A 20,508-nucleotide genomic window follows, 5' to 3' on the forward strand; every position below is an offset into this window, starting at 1 on the left:
ACACGCGTGAGCTGGAGGGTCGACGCGCATGGTGACAGATGGTCCGGTGTATGTGGCAGCAATGAGATGAACGTATCAAGGTCGTCAGGGGCCTCATATAAACTGGCATTAAATGAGAAATCGACAGACCAGGGCGCATTGTTGCGACGCGCTCCAAACCGTTTGGGGTGGCAGAACCATCCAAGCTCCCCTCCTTCCGCCTTCGCCACCGAAATCTTCCCGAGCTGCAACTCTCCTTGACTTCATCTATCTACAACCTTGGGTGATATTTCTCCCTTACCAGTGACATTACTTGCGGCAGGAGGATGAGCCAGGTTTGTGAGACCATTTGAATTTGATCAATCGCCGACATCGTCTTGTCTCGGCGCGGCCTGAATCTTGACCATCCGCAGGCAGATTCTTGTCGCAACTCACTCTTTTCTTTCATCGTTTTTTTCTCTTGATCCAGCCAGACAACCACCAAGATGGCGGACCAAAATATTTCGCAGTACAAGTACTCGGCGATGTCCAACCTGGTTCTCCAGGCGGACCGTCGTTTTATCAGTCGCACCCATGACGAACCCTCTGGAGACCCGGAGTCCCTCGCGGGTCGCATTGGGATCCGCGAGATGGGTGCACGAGTTGCGCGTGAGGACGCGCCCAAATCTAAAAAGACAGCTCCGGCAGCTCTCGAGCGGGGCGCAATCGGTGAGGGCGAAGATGTGCTTTTACGCGAACAGAAAAAACGGCACCGCGGCCAACCAGCACAACTACGGGGTCAGGGAATCCTTTCAGCAGCCGATGCCTTCGTTGAAGGATTGAAATATCGTCCTCGCACGCCCGCCACACGAGCCACGTACGACCTTATTCTCACAATCACCGGAAGCCAGCTCGGTGATGTCCCCCACGAAGTCATTCGAAGTGCCGCCGATGCTGTATTGGAACTACTGAAGGACGAAGATATGAAAGATTTCGATAAAAAGAAGGAGATCGATGATCTTCTGGGAACCTCAATGAACCCCAAGGAGTTCAACGAGCTTGTGAACCTGGGCAAAAAAATTACAGACTATGATGCTCAGGACGAAGAAGAAGAGATGGAAGGTGGCCTCGATGAAGAAGGTGGCGAACTTGACGAACGCCAGGGTGTGGCTGTTGTCTTCGACGAAGATGAAGATGATGAGCGCATGGGAACCGTGGACGAAGTTCGAGACGAGGACGACCTTACCGACGAAGAAGAAGAGGATGAACAAGAACAACTCGCAACCGAAGATGCAGCAGCAGCCCAAGACGAAGACGGAGATGAAATGGTCATCGATGGAGGTTTTGGCCGGACTGATAAAGCCGCAGAAAAGGCCGGGTTGAAGGTCTCCGCTCGTGAAATCGATGCTTACTGGCTGCAGCGTCAAATCGGTGCCATATACACAGATCCTCACACCCAGCATGAAAAAACCGATGAGGCCCTTCAGATCCTCGGCGGAAAGGAGGAGGATGGAACATTAAAACCTCTGCGCGACGTTGAGAACGACCTCATGGAACTTTTCGACTATGACCATCCCGATCTTGTTGCTAAACTGGTCACCAACCGCGACAAGACCGTCTGGGTTACCCGCTGGAGAAGAGTCGCAGAGGATCCCGATGCTCGCAATCTCGTAGAGATTGAGATGGTCGAAGCCGGTCAACGCGCCATCCTCGATGAAATCCGTGGCAAAGAAGTTGGCGAGGATCTCGGCGCACCGCCTGGTAAGAAGATGAAGTTTGACTTGATGGATGTCGATGTTCCTTCAGCCCCACCTACCGACCAAAAACCTGCCGAAGTTGGCGAGGGTGGCATTCCTCAGCCCAAGAGAACGATCAATTTGGAAAACTTAGTCTTCCATCAAGGCAACCATCTTATGACCAACCCCAATGTTAAACTTCCCCAGGGCTCAACCAAGCGAGCATTCAAGGGATACGAAGAGATCCATGTGCCACCACCCAAGGCCAAGAAGGAGGCTGGAGAGAAGAATATCCCGACCACCGAGCTACCGGAATGGGCCCGTGTTGGATTTGGAACCTCAAAGGAACTCAACCGTGTGCAAACAAGGTGCTATCCTTCAGCGTTCCATGACGATGGAAACATGCTTGTCTGTGCCCCCCACAGGTTCCGGAAAGACCAACGTTGCTATGCTCACAATTCTTCGAGAAATCGGGAAGAATCGCAACCCTGAAACGGGAGAGATTATGCTGGATGACTTCAAAATTGTATACATCTCTCCCCTAAAGGCTTTGGTCCAAGAACAAGTTGGCAATCTTGGCAAGCGCCTGGAGCCTTACGGTATCCGAGTGTCCGAGCTTACGGGTGATCGTCAGCTCACCAAGCAGCAAATTGCCGATACCCAGATCATCGTCACCACCCCTGAAAAGTACGACGTTATCACCAGAAAGGCAACCGAGACTAGCTACACCAACCTTGTTCGCCTCGTTGTCATCGACGAGATTCACCTTCTCCACGATGAACGTGGTCCCGTCCTTGAGAGCATTGTCAGCCGAACCATTCGCAAAACCGAGCAGACTGGAGAGCCGGTGCGAATCGTGGGTCTCAGTGCTACCCTTCCCAACTACCGTGATGTGGGAAGCTTCCTGCGCGCAGATCCTGTCAAGGGCATGTTCCATTTCGACGGCAGCTACCGTCCTTGCCCCCTTAAGCAGGAATTCATCGGTGTCACCGAAAAGAAGGCCATCAAGCAGTTAAAGACTATGAACGACATTTGTTATACCAAGGTCATGGAGCAGGTCGGGCAACACCGAAACCAAATGCTTATCTTCGTCCACTCTCGAAAGGAGACCGCCAAGACCGCCAAGTACATCAGAGACAAGGCCCTTGAAAATGAAACAATTGGTCAGATTCTGCGCAGTGACGCTGCTAGTCGTGCCATTCTCTCCGAAGAGGCAGACTCTGTGGATGATGCTAGTCTCAAGGATCTCATGCCGTACGGTCTCGGTATTCACCATGCTGGCCTGAGTCTTGCCGACCGTGATTCAGTCCAAGCACTTTTCGCGGACGGAAGCATCCAGGTCCTCGTTTGTACAGCGACACTGGCCTGGGGTGTCAACCTTCCCGCCCACACTGTTATCATCAAGGGAACCCAGGTCTACTCGCCTGAGAAGGGTGCCTGGGTCGAGTTGAGCCCGCAAGATGTTCTGCAAATGTTGGGACGAGCTGGTCGACCCCAATATGATACCTTCGGTGAGGGTATCATTATCACATCGCAAGCAGAGATTCAATACTATCTCTCGCTCTTGAACCAACAGCTTCCAATTGAGTCGCAGCTGATGAGCAAGTTAGTTGACAATCTGAATGCTGAGATTGTACTTGGTAATGTTCGCACCCGCGATGAAGGTGTGGATTGGCTAGGCTACACGTACCTTTACGTTCGGATGCTCCGATCACCTGGTCTGTACAGTGTTGGCGCTGATTACCAGGACGATGATGCCCTGGAGCAAAAGCGAGTTGATCTTATTCACTCCGCTGCTGCGGTCCTTGAGAAGGCCGGTCTCGTCAAGTATGAAAAGAAGACTGGACGTCTGCAGTCGACTGAGCTTGGACGTATCTCTTCGCACTACTACATTGGTCACAACTCAATGCTCACCTACTCCCAACACCTCCAACCCTCCATTACGACCATTGAGTTGTTCCGAATCTTTGCTCTGAGTGACGAGTTCAAGTACATCCCAGTCCGCCAGGATGAGAAGCTTGAGCTTGGAAAACTGCTAGGCCGTGTGCCCGTCCCTGTTAAGGAGACCATTGATGAGCCCCATGCCAAGATCAATGTTCTTTTGCAGGCTTATATCTCCAGACTCAAACTCGAGGGGCTTGCGCTGATGGCAGACATGGTTTATGTCACTCAATCTGCTGGACGTATCATCCGCGCGATTTTCGAGATTTGCCTGAAGAAGGGATGGGCCTCGGTGGCCAAGACTGCGCTTGATCTGTGCAAAATGGCCGAGAAGCGCATGTGGCCGACGATGTCCCCCCTTCGTCAATTCCCCCACTGCCCACGAGATGTGTTGCAGAAGGCGGAGCGCATTGACGTGCCTTGGGGCAGTTATTTCGATTTGGATCCTCCCCGCATGGGTGAGCTTCTGAGCATGCCCAAGGCTGGACGTGTTGTGTGCGACTTGGTGTCCAAGTTCCCTCGACTCGATGTTCAAGCTCAAGTCCAGCCCATCACGCGATCCATGCTGCGTGTAGAGCTGACCATTTCCCCTAACTTTGTCTGGGATGACGAAATCCATGGCAATGCTCAAGACTTCTGGATTTTGGTTGAGGACTGTGATGGAGAAGAGATCTTATTCCACGATCGATTCTTGCTTCGTGGTGAATTTGCCAAGTCCGAGATGAATGAGCATCTTGTCGAGTTCACCGTCCCTGTCACTGAGCCGATGCCTCCCAACTACTTCATCTCGCTTGTCTCTGACCGATGGATGCATTCTGAGACGAAGATTGCCGTCTCCTTCCAGAAGCTGATTCTGCCGGAGCGCTTCCCTCCCCATACACCTCTCCTCGACATGCAGCGCGCACCTGTCAAGGCACTGAAGCGTGAGGACTACCAAGCGTTGTACCCCAACTGGCAGCATTTCAACAAGATCCAGTCTCAGGTCTTCAAGTCAGTATTCGACACCGATGACAACATCTTCATCGGCGCTCCCACAGGAAGTGGGAAGACTGTTTGCGCTGAGTTGGCCTTGCTTCGTCACTGGTCGAAACAGGATAGCGGTCGTGCAGTCTACATTGCGCCCTTCCAAGAGCTTGTCGACCAACGGCTAGCTGACTGGCAGAAGCGCCTTGGTGGACTGGATGGAGGCAAGACGATTGTCAAGCTTACGGGCGAAACCACAGCCGATTTGAAGCTTCTCGAACAGGCTGATCTCGTGCTTGCCACTCCCACTCAGTGGGATGTGTTGTCTCGCCAGTGGCAGCGACGTAAGAACATTCAGACAGTGCAACTGTTCATCCCCGACGAGCTTCACTTGCTCGGCGGCTACGCTGGATACGTGTATGAAGTGATCGTGTCGCGCATGCACTACATCGCTCTCCAGACTGAAAACGAAATGCGCATTGTTGGTCTAAGTGTGCCTCTTTCCAATGCTCGGGACATCGGGGAGTGGATTGGTGCCAACAAGCACACGATCTACAACTTCAGCCCGCATGCCCGTCCTGTGCCCCTGGAGCTTCACCTTCAATCATTCTCCATCCCCCACTTCCCGTCTGCCATGCTTGCGATGGCCCGCCCGGCTTATCAATCGATTTTGCAGCTCTCCCCAGATAAGCCTGCTCTGGTCTTTGTTCCGAGCCGCAAGCAGGTCCGTGCGACCGCTGCGGATCTCCTCTCGGCGTGTGCCATCGATAACGACGAAGATCGTTTCCTGAACGCCGATGTCAATGAGCTTGCTCCTTTGCTTGGGCGTATCCACGAGCAGACCCTTGCCACATCGCTTTCTCACGGTATTGGCTACTACCACGAAGCTCTCAATGCCACTGACAAGCGCATTGTCTTGCACCTCTTCAGCATCGGTGCGATCCAGGTGCTGTTGGCTTCGAGAGATGTGTGCTGGGAACTGGATATCACGGCTCACTTGGTCATCGTTATGAACACTCAATTCTTCGAAGGTCGTGAGCATCGCTACATCGACTACCCCATCAGCGATATCTTGCAAATGTTCGGCAAGGCCTCCCGCCCCGGCCAGGACAAGCTTGGCCGTGGTGTTCTTATGGTGCCAGCAGTGAAGCGCGACTACTACAAGAAGTTCTTGAACGAGGCCTTACCTGTCGAGAGTCACCTGCAGGTCTACCTCCACGATGCCTTTGTGACTGAAGCCAGCACCAGGACCATCTCCTCCACCCAGGATGCGGTTGATTGGATGACATACACCTATTTCTATCGCCGTCTCCTTGCCAACCCCAGTTTCTATGGTCTCAGCGACGTGAGCCACGAGGGACTCAGCACCTTCCTGTCAGAGCTGGTGGAGAACACATTGAAGGAGTTGTCAGAGGCCAAGATCATCGACGTTGATGAAGAAGATGACAGCGTTTCGCCTTTGAACGCTGCCATGATCGGTGCTTACTACAACATCTCGTTTATCACAATGCAAACGTTCTTGTTGTCGCTCTCATCGCGGACCAAGCTCAAGGGCATCCTGGAGATTGTCACCTCAGCCACTGAGTTCGAATCTATCCAGATGCGTCGCCATGAGAATCACATTCTCCGCCGCGTGTATGACCGCGTACCGGTCAAGATGTCAGAGGTTTCCTTCGACTCTCCTCATTTCAAGGCCTTCGTCCTCCTCCAGGCCCACTTCTCCCGCATGCAGCTCCCTCTTGATCTTGCCAAGGATCAGGAAGATATTGTTCGCAAGGTTCTCAACCTGCTCAGCGCTTGTGTGGACGTCCTCTCATCCGAGGGTCATCTCAACGCGATGAACGCAATGGAATTGTCCCAAATGGTGGTTCAGGCCATGTGGGATCGTGACAGCCCTCTGAAGCAGATTCCTCACTTCTCTCCTGATGTGATTAAGGTGGCCAATGAGTACAAGTATGTATCATCAGAAAACCCTCCAGACGCCTTTGCTAATCTCTCTTTGTACAGGATCAATGATATCTTCGAATTCATGGAGGCCATGGACCCATCGGAGAACAAGGACTACGCTACTTTGGTCAAGCGTCTCGGCCTCGACAACAAGCAGTTGGCTCAAGCTGCGGCTTTCACCAATGAGAAGTACCCCAACATCGAGCTTGACTTCCAAGTTGAGGATCCCGAGAGCATCACTTCGGGCGAACCCGCATACCTCAAGGTCAAGATCGAGCGGGACATCGAAGAAGACGAGGAGCCCGACGCTACCGTCCACGCACCATTCTACCCCAGCCAGAAGATGGAGAACTGGTGGTTGGTTGTTGGCGACGAGAAGACCAAGAGCCTGTTGGCTATCAAGCGTGTTACTATCGGTCGCAAACTCGAGCTGCGCCTGGAATATGTGGTGCCTACTCCTGGAGATCATGAGTTGACGCTCTACCTTATGAGCGACAGCTATGTTGGCGTGGATCAGGCTCCTACTTTCAGTATCAATGCGGCCGAGGGAATGGACGAGGATGAGAGCGAGGAAGAAGAAGAGTAAATGTCATGATCTGGTTTTACAATTTGTAATAATAGTTATGTTTTCCGAAGCCTGATACAAAGATACAAAATGTGTTCTATATTACTTTCATTCCTTTGCTTTTCTTCGATGTAACACTGTATATATATGGCAATGCCTGCAAGGTCCATGGCGCTTAACCCGATCAGGGCCAAAACCCCCGCATGATCACGTTGCTCCCCGTTGCTCCCCAACCTCCTTCTTCTCCAACTCTCCTCTTCTTAATTCCCCTCTTTGATATCATCAATATAGTTGTGTTTTCCGTTTGTTTATCCTACGACACTGTTGATACTCATTTAAGCTCAATCCGAGGAAGCTCCGAGCTTCTTCCTATCTTATCTCCCATACGATCTGATATGGCAATTCGGAACATGAAGTTCACTCCCGAGTAAGTAGTGCTGATATAGTTGCCAATTGAACATCAACCTTCATTGAGTGTATTTGAGGGCACTTGGACTGACACCGACCCCTCCAGGGTCCTGCTCGGAGCACCCAGACGGTCCTCAGCTGTCCCCAACGCGGCGGGCACTCTAGCAGTCTACACGCAGACGTCCTACTCCTTCGAGTCACATTCCAAGACCAACGAAATCCGCATTTTCGATACCAGCTCCGGCCGCTCTGCCCTTATCACGAACGACCCTGGCGCCAGTAACCCACAGTGGGTGGCCGACAGCGACAAACTTGTCTGGCTAAAGACCAAGGGCAACGGCAACACAAGCTTCGTCATCGGCGATGCCCGCCAGGCCGATGAAACATACACCGCAGGCACTGTCCCAGGCCCCATATCGGACCTGAAGGTGGTCAGTCTGGAGCCAGGAAAGGTCGGCTTCGCTGTGACAGGCAAGGCTAATACAGACGGATCGCTGTACAATCCCCACGATGCGAAGAAGCCCCATACAACCGGCAAACTGTACACATCCCTCTTTGTTTAGACACTGGGACTCGTACGTTGAACCCCAGAAGAACGCGATCTTCTATGGCTTGCTGGAACAGGCTCCTCTGTCACCGGCCCGTCGACAGGCTGGGAAGTACTCGATCTCAGGCCTCACGAACTTGATCGCGGTCTCGGGGCTGGCGGGTGTCGAGTCGCCGATTCCGCCTTTTGGTGGTACTGGGGACTTTGATATTAGCCCGTCCGCCATTGTGTTTGTTGCGAAAGATCCTAACCTGAACCCCGCGACTCACACCTCTTGCTCTTGCTACTATGCTCCCATGTTCTCGTGGACTAGCATGAGTGAGTCTGAACCGAAGATTTGCAAGGTTACCGGTCTTCAGGGAGCGATGTCGTCTCCTGTTCTTAGCTCAGATGGTAGCTCTATTGCCGTTCTGGCGATGCGTGAGGATGGCTATGAGTCTGATAAGAACCGTATCCTGTATGTTCCTAACCCTTGGAATGGAGATATGATCGAAATTTTCCAGTCGGACGATGGTGAAGGGCTCTGGGATCTCAGTCCCTCGGCCGTGTCGTTTGCTTATGATGACAAATCGCTGTTGCTTCATGTCGAGGAGGTTGGCCGCGGAGTTCTTTACCAGCTGCCGTTAGAGAATGTGAACACAATCAAACCGGACTCTCTAAAGAGACTGACTAGATCTGGATACGTCAACGACGCCGTTCCCGCAGCAGCCAAATCCCCCAAGCTGTTCGTTTCTAGCAGCAGCCTGGTCGATAACAGCCTGTGGACCATCGTCGACCCAGCCCACCCAGATACTGTCCAACTGGTATCCTCAAACGGGCGGGGCGGCAGCGCATTCGGCTTGTCGCCGTCCCAGGTCGATGAGATCTGGTTCACGGGAGCCGAAGATCACCCTGTCCACGCGTGGGTCGTGAAGCCGTCTGACTTCAAACCCGGGAGCAAGTATCCGCTTGCTTATTTGATTCACGGTGGACCCCAGGGTGCTTGGAACGATCAGTGGAGTACGCGCTGGAACCCGGCTGTTTTCGCCGAACAGGGTTACGTTGTGATTTGCCCCAACCCAACAGGCAGTACTGGCTACGGTCAGCCCTTCACCGACGGAATCCAGGGACAGTGGGGTGGTCGGCCGTACGAGGACCTGGTCAGGGGATTCGACTATATCGAGCACCACCTAGATTACGTCGACATTACGCGCGCGGTTGCCCTGGGCGCCTCGTATGGCGGCTACATGATGAACTGGATGCAGGGCAATTTGCTCGGGCGCAAGTTCAAGGCGTTAGTTACTCACGACGGAGTGTTTAGCATGACCTCCCAGATAGCTAGTGAAGAGCAATACTTCCCTCTGCATGATCTGAAGGGGCCGATCTGGAAGGTGCCCGAGAACTGGGCGAAGTGGGACCCGTCGCGGTTCACGGAACACTGGCAAACGCCTCATCTGATCATTCACAACGAGTTGGATTACCGTCTGACCATCGCTGAGGGTCTGGCTGCGTTTAATGTGCTTCAGATGCGCGGCATTGACAGTGCGTTCCTGACGTTCCCTGACGAGAATCATTGGGTTCTGAACCCTGAAAACTCGCTCATGTGGCATCGGACCGTTTTGAACTGGATCAACAAGTACGTGGGTCTCCCGGCTGTGTCAGAGGAATCCGATCTGGCACGCGGAGTGGGCAGTCTGTCGCTGTGATAACAATAGGTCTCTTTGAGTTGGTCGTTTGGGCCAATGAATGGGGCTAAGCTTGAAGATGAAACGTATATGATAGATATTTATGAACATGGTTATTGTTCTTTTCTTGGAAAACAAAGGAGGTTCTGTATGAAACTCGCCTTGATTGGCGAGTTCAGAACGATGTCTTTGTGTTATAAAGAAGAGGCTGTTTCGGGACGTTTCATCTCATTGTCGATGGTTTCTTTGAGGGTTTCGACAATCGCATACATTTTTATATATAAGTGTCCTTAGATTCCTCGATTTGCATTCTAGTTTACTGCATAGCATACTCTATTGATCAGCATTATTCACTTGAGTCTTCTATCAACTCAACACTATTCAAAATGGACGATCCAACAACCCCCAAATCCCCTCACAGCATCAGCTGGATCTCCGAACGAACCCTCTCAGTTTCCACCAACTCAAGCACAACCTTGACAGACACACTCAGTCCAATGAGCATCTCCTCCAGCATAACACCTCTAGACACTGAATCACCCTTCCCAATCGAATCCCCCACATTCCGCGAAAGTCCCAACTTCCACCCCCATTTCCTGCCCCTCCTACGCCACCTCTCCTCCCAACTCTGGCCCCTCGTCAACAGCGAAACAGGCCTCGAGCACCCGGACTTCCCACCAAACATGCTGGCCTACAACCTTCTGACCTCGGAGCAGGTCGATAACCTCGCCCGCCATTTCGATCAGGTCTACCCGCCTGTCCCGGCTACATTTAATTATCCTGTTTGTATTAAACCGTGGATTGGCACGGAGGAGGAGAAGACTATTGATCTCCCCACGCGGGTACGGAGGTTGGGGCAGTTTTTTGGGCTGAGGGGGTGTGAGGAGGATGTGGATATGGAGGATGTTGAACAAGGGAATGGAAATGAGAATGGAAATGGCAATGGGGAGAGTATCAGTGAGAGTGAAGCCGAGGTGTTACGGCAGATGGAGTTGGAATGGCAGCAGGCATTGCAGAGGGCGTATTCTGAAGAGTCGCATCGGTGGAATTTGAAGTGATTTGCATTTGGATTTGATGAAATAGAAATAGAAGACATGAATTATCTCGACAATACTATAATATCCCAATTCCCCTTCTAAGACGCGGACTTTGCGCCGCGTTGATTTAGCCGTCGGGTAAAGAAGAGACCAGGCTAATAAGCAGAATGAGGGGAATAACGGGGGATAATAGAGGATAATGAGGGTAACAAGGGTAATGAGGGTAATAGTAGAATGGCAAAATAGCTGAGAATCAAAATATTAATAGCCTTCAATCCCTCCAGTTCTACACATCTCTCTATACATCTCATCTATACAGCCCTATCTATACCACCACCATGTCCAACCCTCTCGTCTCCCACATCTACACCGCAGACCCCTCCGCCCACGTCTTCAACAACAAACTCTACATCTACCCCAGTCATGACCGCGAAACAACAATCGCCTTCAACGACAATGGCGACCAATACGACATGGCCGACTACCACGTCCTCTCCATGGACACAATCACCAGCCCCGTAACCGACCACGGCGTCGTCCTTCGCGACCAAGACGTCCCCTGGGTCTCGAAGCAACTCTGGGCACCAGACGCCGCAACAAAAAACGGGAAATTCTACCTCTTCTTCCCTGCCCGCGACCACAAGGGCATCTTCCGCATCGGCGTGGCCGTCTCCGCATCCCCGGAAGGGCCCTTCATCCCGCAGGATAATTACATCCAGGGTACATACAGTATCGACCCTGCTGTCTTCGTCGACGAAGAAGCGGGCGGCGAGGCTTATCTCTACGTTGGCGGGATCTGGGGTGGACAGTTGCAGTGCTGGGTTGAAGGGGAGGAAGAGGATGGGGAGAAGGATGGGGAGTGGGTCGATGGGGATGAGGGTGGTGTTGACGGACGGAAGAAGAGGCTTGTCTTCGATGAGAGTATGTCTGGACCCCAGGAGCCTGCTGGCGAGGGCGTTCGGGCGCTTTGTCCACGTGTTGCGATGTTGTCGGATGATATGCTTTCGCTTGCGTCGTCGGTTAAGGAGGTTGTGATTCTTGCGCCGGAGACCGGCGAGCCTTTGCTGGCGGATGATCATGAGAGGAGGTTCTTTGAGGCTGCTTGGGTGCATCGCTATAACGGAACGTATTACTTCTCTTACTCGACGGGTGATACGCATTTCTTGGCTTATGCCACGGGTGACTCGCCTTGGGGTCCGTTTACCTATCGTGGACGCATTTTGGATCCCGTGCTTGGGTGGACGACGCATCATTCGATCGTTGAGTTCCAGGGGAAGTGGTACTTGTTCTACCATGACTGTGAGCTTTCCCAGGGAGTTGATCATTTGAGGTCCGTGAAGGTTAGGGAGATTGTTTATGATGATGAAGGTGCTATTCATCTCGCAGAGGCCCAGGATCCTGTGCAATAGATAGTATATAGATTGTCTGGAATAGTTTGTGCGAAGCTGTACAAGTGGAATGTAACTGTACATCTATTCTAATTGCCCATGCCCTTCTCCCAGTTCTCCTGGACCAGCTCCCAGTACTTCTCGCGAGATCGTTCACGGAATGTCTTTCCAAATTTGATCATAAAGAGAAAGACTGAAGCGCATGCCATGCCAACAAAGGCTGCTGAGATAAAACAGTTCTGGTATCCCAGGTTCTCGACCCAGGGTGTGATACTAAATGAAGTTAGTGCTTGTCTTCCTAGGAGTCAAGAAAAACATACCCATAGCCAATTGCAAAAGACATGGTATTCCGGACCAGAATCACACTAGCCATTGCAATGCCACTCAGCTCTCGGTAGCTGTCAATGAAGTAGTTGACACTAAGCGCGATGCCACAGGCATTTGTGAAGGCCAGAATGCACATTCCAACAATTAATCCAAACCAGTGGATCTCATGAGCAGCACCAACACCCCATAGAATAAGAGAAGAAGGCACAAGGACCAAACAAGCGAGGAAGGGCCAGAGACGGTGCTCTGCCTCCATGACGCCGTTGTTCCGGCGGGCGAGTTTGACAGTGAGCCAGTCGCTGAATCGGCCAGTGAAAATGGATCTATTTTTGTCAGCTGTAGTTGCAGTATCGGACTAAGGTGGAGATCCTACCCCATGACCACACCGGTGATGGGAGCCAGATAACTCAGACCGACCATGGAAGATCTAGGATACGTGGATACATTAGCTCGCACCGTTCATTGCCCGAGTAATAAGTAGACCAACCCGAAGTTGTATGGCTCCCCGCCAAGGATGATAGAGGCCGTTCCATTCATGATGTTGAAGTAAACCAGGTAGGATCCGTAAGAGAAGCTAGCCTGCATGTTAGTCAAAATGTATATCACCCGGAAACGTTGCATCCATACCCAGCATAGAAAATAACCGGCCACGACAGGTAGTAAAGACACTGCCAGAATCGCCGGAACAAGGTATTCTGCTCCTGGCTCGGCCCCCAGAGCGCCAATTTCTTCACATATGACTTCTTGGTGTAGCCCGACCTTATACTACCCCTAGTGGCAGCTTCCATGTCAACCGCCGCGGATTTATCCTTTTCACCATCCGAGCTGGATTTTGGAGATTTCGTGGATATTCCAGTGCTAGGCTCGTCGGAGAGCACTCGAACATAGTTTGTTTCCTCGCAGAAAAAGAAGAGGAAGATAATCGCACAGCCGACGAAGATACTCGGGTAGTAGAATACCCACCGCCAGCCCTGGTACTGGGCGATAAAGCCGCAGATGACCGGGGCGAGGTAATTACTTCCTGCCAGGAAGAATGCATAAAGACCCATGTATGTTCCTCGCTCGTGGGTAAAGTACTGTTGCTGTGTGAGCGTAGCTGGGTTTCTTTTTTAAGGATTCAACTTACCACGTCCGTGACGGAGATTTGAGGAAGCGCTTCTACAGGTGCCGTGAAAAAACCTAAGAGGATGTTTCGTGCAAGCCATTGACCCTTGGTGTTTGCGTATGGTCTACCGGTGTTAGTCTTGTCTTATTGTGCACAACCAAGTGCGGTATAATTCTCTTACCCCCACATCGTCATACCCTGGATTGGTTAGCTATGGTCCTCACTTGATATCCAAGAAACTAAAGGATAGCATACCAAAATTCCTATCAACGATAACATGTACGTCGGCCGCTTGCCATACTGCATAGCGAATGGCTGCCAGAACAGCAAGCCCCAGCCAGCTAACAGGAACATGTACCCACTTCCCTCGTTCAGGGTACTCACGGGCAAGCCTGTTTGTTCATGAAGTGGCTTAATCACTGAGTAAACGACCGAGCAGGCAATTCCTGAGAACATCGTATAGCTAGAAACATGAAGCATCAACACCTAATCACATGATACAGGATGCCTCAAAGTCTGTCTGCACTCACATGCTCACGCAGGCAGTTGACAAAAGCTTCCGTCTCGGACTCCAATTGAGGGGGGTCATCTGGGTCATTTGATGGGGTAGGGATCAATACAATGTCACGATCTCCGCGGTCCAAGTGCCGGGTCTCCATGACATGATCCACGTCCACCAAAGTCACGGTGCCAGGGACGACTGTGCTGTCAATGACTGGCGCCATGATGAAATGTTCTTTCCTATGCAATGTATAGATGCGGTTAATTCGGAGAAAGAACAAAAGGTTAAGTATGAGAGCGTTATTTCTCGTACGTAGCAGGAAGAGAGAAGCAAGAAATTCCTTAAATCAGGGAGAAGGAATTGAGGAAAAGGAAGGATAGACGGGAGACGTATTAAATGGGAAGATCGACATATTGACTCAATGAAGAGACGTGACCTCGGAAGGAAAAAAAGAGGGAAAAGAGGAAAAAAAAAGATAAGAAGTTGGACTATCAGACGATCTTCCCCGCAAAATTCGGTTGGTCTCTTTCTCTTCTCTTTAAGCCAATCTCTTTCTCTCTAATATCTCCAAATTGAGAATATGGAGAACTTCGGTGTTTAGTCCGAGATGCTTATCAAAATAAATAGGACTGGCCCTGTCACTCCAGACAAATAGATTGCCTTCCTATTTCGGAACGATCTCTCCCCTTTCAGGAAAGAAACGATTCAATCAATTCATGGCTTCGTTTCCATAACGCCTCTGCACTTTCTTCGCCCGCTGGAAAGTCGAGATGCGGTAACTTGGGTGTCTGGCAATGGTCGAGAAAGGCTCCAGATTGGACTGATATACTCACATCCAATCAGTACATCTCATATACATCTATGGATGAATCTATCATGTTTATCGCGGTATCTTACCTTCAAGCTCCGGATCGAGCAATCCGCGCAGCACCGTGGCGCTACCCTGACCAAGAGATTTCGGTGCTTGTTGTAAAAGGACCGGTATGTCTTCGCCGGCTAAAGGAAATCCTGTCAAATCAAATGGTCTTCCCCGCTATTCGCTATCAGGACATACCTTCTTTCTTCCGCTGCAGCCAGGATTTGATCTCATCAAATGAAACGTACGTCTGGACGTTGGTTTTGGTATCTGAAGCGAATGAGAACGAAGAACCAAAACACACATTCACCAATGAACTCACTTCCTGGATTTGCAGAAAAGGCAACGATAGATCCGCTGTACTTCTTCGCTATAGACTTGATAAACAAGACGATCGCGAGCATCGACTGCGAATATCCATCGAGAGAATGGTAATTTTCTCCATTCTATTCAAATCAGCATCTGCCACCAGCAATCGTATAACATATAACATATAACACCAACAACAGAATACACTCACCTCAAACCCCAAATCATCCCACGACGGCGCAGGCGCCTCATTCCGCAAACTAGACGTAACCAGAACAACCCTCGACCCTGGCTTCATAATATCACACAGCAGATTCAGCAGCAGGAAATAACACAGGTAGTTCTTCTGGAAATGAGACTCGAGCCCGTCCTCCGTGAGCTCCCACGGTACAGCCATGACCTCGGGAAATCCAACGAAACCATCAATGGACACGCCCAACTCTTTAATAGTATGCGCTGCCTTGTGGAAGGAAGCCAGGCTGCCAGGGTCAGCCGTCACAAAGATCATCTTGACCGTTTTGTATTTCCGGTTGATATGGTCGACCACAGGCTGGAGCTCGGACTGTGAACGGCCCGTGTAGATTATGGTTCCTGCCCCGCCGTGCGCAAGGGCGTCAGCAGTTGCTGCAGCGAGATCGCCTCGTTTGAGGCCGGATATTAGGACTGTTGTGGCAAGATGGTTAGTTTGATAATATGGGGTCGTTGGGGGTGTGGTACATGTTTTTTGCTTCACCCGGTCTGGGAACGTTTTCGTCACGTCCGTCCCCTGTGTCTGGTCATTGAAGGTACTGTCCATTGTGCTGGATTCTATCTGGTTTAGGTTGATGGGTTGGGAGATGTCCTGGTTTGCATTCGTGGACAAGCCCGGCATTTCGTCATCATGAAGCCATCGCGGAGTGTACATTCGATCCCCGTGACAGAGCAATAGGGCGATGAAAATCAAATGGAATTATAGCTTGCAATTTATAAACTGAGTAACTTCGACCAGCAAAAAGTAGATCAGCGATGGGATCAGGAAAATCAAATTCGCATTCATAATGTACAGCTAAAGAAATCGCGCGCATACGGAGCCTGCCGGTCAAAGGAGAAGACAAAAATAGGAATGCAAGATCCAGTGGATCTTATTGGGAACGGGCCCGCGTCATCTTCAGGCATTTGTTCAATAACACCCTTCATGAGCTCAATGAGCTCATCAATGTCAGGCCGTTCCGAGGGTTCAACAGTGAGACACTTGCGAACAATATCCTTGACGGGTGCACTTATCGCAGGGCCATCGCTTTTGGATGCTTCCTCGCTTTCTCCCGACTTGCCTTTACCCTTGGAAGCGCCAGACTTCTCATCAGGGAATCGCCAGTCACCACCGAGAACGCACATGCTCAAGCTCCCACCGGTCTCTTCACTGCGCGCCTCGAAGGGGCTCTTGCCTACCAGACAGGCGTAGAGTGTGCAGCCAAGCGACCAGATATCGACCTTGGTATCAATCATCGACCCTGTCTTGACATCGAAGAGCTCCGGTGCGCGATATGGCATCGTGCTGTGTTCTGCTGCGGTATCCTGCACCGCCAAGGCGAGGGAGCGCGACGTAATGGCAATGGGGCTGGGCGCCAGGGAACCCAGATCCATCAGGATGGGTGATTGGCCGCTGTCATCGATCATGATGTTTCCTATATTGACCATTAGCTCGAGCCGGAGGTTCCGCATCTGCGACCAAAATGCTAACTCACCAGGCTTGACATCTCGGTGCGCATAGGGGCGCAGGTCCCCATCCTCGACACCTTCCTGACTCCGGGTGACCTCGTCATCCATCAGGGGCTCATTCTCCTCATCCTCCTCACCCTCAGCCATGCGATGGCCAGCCCTCCGTTTCGGTTTCATCTGCATGCCCCGTTCCTCGTCTGCCTGCTCGCCTTCTCTCCGAACACCCTTCGCCTTTCGCGTAGACGCCGCCCCGCTCTTCACCCGATACTGATGCATCGAGCGAAGCGCATCGGCAACACCGAGTATCAGGACCATCAGCCGCTTCTCCGGGAACTTGGTATGGTTGACCAGATTGGCATTGATGGCATCCTGGAGATTACCGCGCTGGTAGTATGGAAGTAAGATATAGACCGTTTTCGAGCCTGGATCTCCGCCATCGGATCTGAATTTCGAGCCGGATTCTGTGGAAACGCAGTGGTCGATTGAGTGGATGATGTTGGATTGGGAGTTGAAGAGGTTGTAGGCTTCGACTTCTTTCAGAGCTTGCGACACGGATTCCTGACCGAATGGACAGCGGATCTTTTTCAGCGCGAATAATTCGGAGGTCGTCTTATCTTGGACTAGGTAGACGTAAGAAAATCCGCCCTGTTGCGTTGTCAGTTTCAGGCCAGCTTGCAGCTTATTATCGGGTATCTTTACCTCGCCCAACAAACGTAGAAGCTTGAAACTCCGGTTATTGATCTTTAGCTGTGGGGAGCTTGGAAAGCAACACATGCAATCCGTGAAGTTGTACAGGAGGTCGAAGAAGTATTGCGCCATGGTGTATATAATGCGATGACAGGAGGTAGAGGGCCCGGTGACGTCCGGGACGGTAGGTAGATACGCAGAAGTTACAGAATGGAGAAGATCGTCGTAGACATGTGTGTCTTGGAGAGAGAGGTAAGGATTGTAATATGGAAGAGGTGGAAGATGAAGGTGTCAATGATTGGCATTACGTGGGAGTGGAGTTCATTTATTTGTCTTTCCCTCCCCCTTTCTCTTTTATATTGAAATTGGACCTTCTCACTCTCTTTTTCTCTTATGTTGTATTCTAACTGGTTAAACTGAAACTGGTTGGGTCTGTCGTTTTCATTTCTTTCTCTCTCTCTTTTTCCCCTTCCCAATCACCATGGAAGTTGGGCCGTCAACCTAATATCCTTGCATTCTCCTAACGCTCCCTCTACACCCTTGACTTCTGAACCCTTCCAGGGGCTATTGATATTGGGGCCTCTTATTTAAAAGACTCATCCCACCTTTTCTTTTCTTTTTTCTTAATTCCCATATTCATATCGCCCAAATCCCTCCCCAATGGCGCACCCCGATGATGTACGGGTCGGTGACGTGGTGAATGTCCCCGGTGGCATGCATGGGACGATCAAATACTTGGGACCGGTAGCGGGGAAGGCTGGACGATTCGCAGGAGTCGAACTGAGCGCCGAACACGCGCAAAGAGGAAAAAACAGCGGCGATGTCGACGGCCGGAAGTACTTCGTAACCTCGATCCCGGGTTCTGGTATATTCGTTCCCATGAACAACAGCAAGTATGTCACAAGGCGATCCTCGAATATCTCTACACCGACCACTCCTGCACGTGGGGGGACCCGTCAACTTCAGCAAATCTGTCGGTGCAGCTCTTACTACCCCCCGCCCTCGAGTCCGACGACCCTCTCTCCCTCGACCCGAATCCCCGCGCGTCCCCGTCCCCCCTCCGAAACTTAGCCTGGCCGGCTTGCGTACACCGTCGGCAGCATCGAAAACCGGCGGGGTGAACAGTGCCATGCGTAGCCCCGTCAAGGCACCATCTCGGCTGTCTGATAGACCCTCGTCGCGACTTAGTGTGGATGATGATGCTTCCTCGTATGGACGGCCATCGGACTTCCGCCGTCCGCTTTTCGTCGGAGACTCAAGACTTGAAAGATCAGATCAAGAGTCTAGAGAAGCAGCTTCTGGACCGAGATAGGCAGCTCGAAGAGCAGTCTGGGACATTGAGCGAGTTCCAGAAGACCTTGGAGGAGATGGAGGGGTCGGAGGGTCATTCCATCCGTACGCAGCTACGTGAACGCAACGAGAGGATTAACCAATTAACGGCCGAATTCGACGGTCACCGTGCAGACTTCAGAAGCACACTCGACACATTGGAGATCGCAGCCTCCGAAACAGAACGCGTCTACGAGCAGCGTCTTGACGAGCTTATACAGCAGAACAAGGAGTTGCAGGACCGCGGCGAAGATGTTGAGGTTGTTGCGCAGCAGCTCAAGCAGTTAGAAGAGCTAGTCTCGGAGTTAGAGGAAGGCCTCGAGGACGCCCGGCGTGGAGAGGCCGAGGCTAGGGCTGAAGTCGAGTTCCTCCGCGGTGAAGTTGAGCGCACCAAGTTGGAGCTGAAGAAAGAGCGTGATCACTCGGCCGCTGCCCTGAAGGATGCACACGCCGCTGCAGATGGACCCCGAAGCAGTAGTGAATTGGACCAGAAGGATGATGAGATCCGGGGGCTCAAGGCCATTATACATTCATTGAGCCGCGGAAACCCCAGTGCCGCAGCCTTGGGACAGAACGGCTCGGCCGATGACCATAATCCGGAGCACATTACTCAGCTGGAGACTCGACTGCAAGAGGTGGAAGAAACCGCAAACCGCAAAAATAGTCGGATCGAAGAGCTCGAGCGTGAACTTCAAGAAATGCACCTGCAGTCTGGCCGTCGCCGCAGCTCTACTGTCACTCTTTCACCAAAGCAACACAGGCCATCCCAGACTGCGAGCAATATCTCTAATCACTCAAACAACTCCAACCCGAACCGTCTTTCTGACCGTACAGTGGTCCCGACCGACTGGCACGATGCTCCCTCAGAGCCCCGCCATCAGCGCGGTATCTCCAACACTTCTCAGTCGCGACTGGAGACTATGCATGAATCCGAGCGCTCTTCCGACGAGGATACCATGTGGTGCGAGATCTGCGAGACAGGCGGCCACGATATCCTAAACTGCACCAGCATGTTTGGCTCTGGCCAGAAGTCTGCTGGACAGAAGAAACCCACACATGATGCTGCCGATGAACTTCCCGATGAACACCCAGTTGAGAAGACCGAACCCCTCCAGACCAAAGCCTCATCTATCCATACCGATACTCCCCCCGCACTCAAGACAGGTCGGGATGTGGTCATGGAAGGACTGAAGGGCATCAGCGGGCTGGGCTCATCCATGGCTCCCATTGCCGGTAAGTCATCGGGAGTCATCGATGAGTCTAAGTGGTGTGCTCTCTGTGAGCGAGATGGTCATGAGAGCATCGACTGCCCATTTGATGAATAATGTTCTGGATATGCATTGGTTCGGTGCACCACGCAAGATCACAGCTCTCTGCTACATGTATCTATGGGGTGTTTTTCTAGTACATGATTGTTGGGTCGGTTACCCCGGTTAATAAATGGGTGTTTGCTTTTTGGGGTGGAGGAAAGCAGACGAGTTTCAGCACGGCGAAGGCTGTGTGCTTTTAATAAATACCATACCTCTGGTCATAATAAGATG

At 51.7% G+C, this 20,508-nt stretch overlaps 8 protein-coding genes across 8 annotated transcripts; 5 read left to right on the top strand and 3 right to left on the bottom strand.

Moving 5' to 3' along the window:
• Window positions 1-464: 464 nt before the first annotated feature.
• N7519_008761 (ATP-dependent RNA helicase BRR2) lies at window positions 465-7,131 on the top strand (the record flags this gene model as incomplete). Its single annotated transcript, XM_057295535.1, has 3 exons — window positions 465-2,049; window positions 2,120-6,551; window positions 6,606-7,131. 3 exons carry the CDS (start codon window positions 465-467, stop codon window positions 7,129-7,131), a joined length of 6,543 nt encoding a protein of 2,180 aa, XP_057143417.1.
• A 389-nt stretch (window positions 7,132-7,520) lies between these two features.
• Window positions 7,521-9,750, top strand: N7519_008762 (oligopeptidase family protein; the record flags this gene model as incomplete). The annotated part of the gene is made up of 3 exons (XM_057295536.1): window positions 7,521-7,537; window positions 7,586-8,059; window positions 8,082-9,750. The coding sequence occupies 3 exons, from the start codon at window positions 7,521-7,523 to the stop codon at window positions 9,748-9,750; spliced, it is 2,160 nt and encodes a 719-aa protein (XP_057143418.1).
• Window positions 9,751-10,115: 365 nt separating this feature from the next.
• N7519_008763 (uncharacterized protein) lies at window positions 10,116-10,787 on the top strand (the record flags this gene model as incomplete). The annotated part of the gene is made up of 1 exon (XM_057295537.1): window positions 10,116-10,787. The coding sequence occupies one exon, from the start codon at window positions 10,116-10,118 to the stop codon at window positions 10,785-10,787; it is 672 nt and encodes a 223-aa protein (XP_057143419.1).
• A 317-nt stretch (window positions 10,788-11,104) lies between these two features.
• N7519_008764 (glycoside hydrolase family 43 protein) lies at window positions 11,105-12,175 on the top strand (the record flags this gene model as incomplete). The annotated part of the gene is made up of 1 exon (XM_057295538.1): window positions 11,105-12,175. One exon carries the CDS (start codon window positions 11,105-11,107, stop codon window positions 12,173-12,175), a length of 1,071 nt encoding a protein of 356 aa, XP_057143420.1.
• Window positions 12,176-12,243: 68 nt separating this feature from the next.
• Window positions 12,244-14,311, bottom strand: N7519_008765 (putative MFS transporter; the record flags this gene model as incomplete). The annotated part of the gene is made up of 9 exons (XM_057295539.1): window positions 12,244-12,427; window positions 12,475-12,804; window positions 12,855-12,908; window positions 12,969-13,055; window positions 13,109-13,557; window positions 13,608-13,710; window positions 13,768-13,784; window positions 13,842-14,072; window positions 14,117-14,311. The coding sequence occupies 9 exons, from the start codon at window positions 14,309-14,311 to the stop codon at window positions 12,244-12,246; spliced, it is 1,650 nt and encodes a 549-aa protein (XP_057143421.1).
• A 657-nt stretch (window positions 14,312-14,968) lies between these two features.
• N7519_008766 (putative oxidoreductase, short-chain dehydrogenase/reductase family) lies at window positions 14,969-16,124 on the bottom strand (the record flags this gene model as incomplete). Its single annotated transcript, XM_057295540.1, has 4 exons — window positions 14,969-15,084; window positions 15,143-15,214; window positions 15,267-15,390; window positions 15,465-16,124. 4 exons carry the CDS (start codon window positions 16,122-16,124, stop codon window positions 14,969-14,971), a joined length of 972 nt encoding a protein of 323 aa, XP_057143422.1.
• A 161-nt stretch (window positions 16,125-16,285) lies between these two features.
• Window positions 16,286-17,770, bottom strand: N7519_008767 (putative serine/threonine protein kinase ENV7; the record flags this gene model as incomplete). Its single annotated transcript, XM_057295541.1, has 1 exon — window positions 16,286-17,770. One exon carries the CDS (start codon window positions 17,768-17,770, stop codon window positions 16,286-16,288), a length of 1,485 nt encoding a protein of 494 aa, XP_057143423.1.
• Window positions 17,771-18,298: 528 nt separating this feature from the next.
• Window positions 18,299-20,292, top strand: N7519_008768 (CAP-Gly domain containing linker protein BIK1; the record flags this gene model as incomplete). Its single annotated transcript, XM_057295542.1, has 3 exons — window positions 18,299-18,531; window positions 18,605-18,847; window positions 18,951-20,292. 3 exons carry the CDS (start codon window positions 18,299-18,301, stop codon window positions 20,290-20,292), a joined length of 1,818 nt encoding a protein of 605 aa, XP_057143424.1.
• Window positions 20,293-20,508: the final 216 nt, after the last annotated feature.

This window comes from Penicillium mononematosum (genome assembly GCF_028829835.1).
Source record: "Penicillium mononematosum strain IBT 11891 chromosome Unknown utg000005l:1.0-9366267.0:1.0-9372171.0, whole genome shotgun sequence".
Lineage (NCBI taxonomy): Eukaryota > Fungi > Ascomycota > Eurotiomycetes > Eurotiales > Aspergillaceae > Penicillium > Penicillium mononematosum.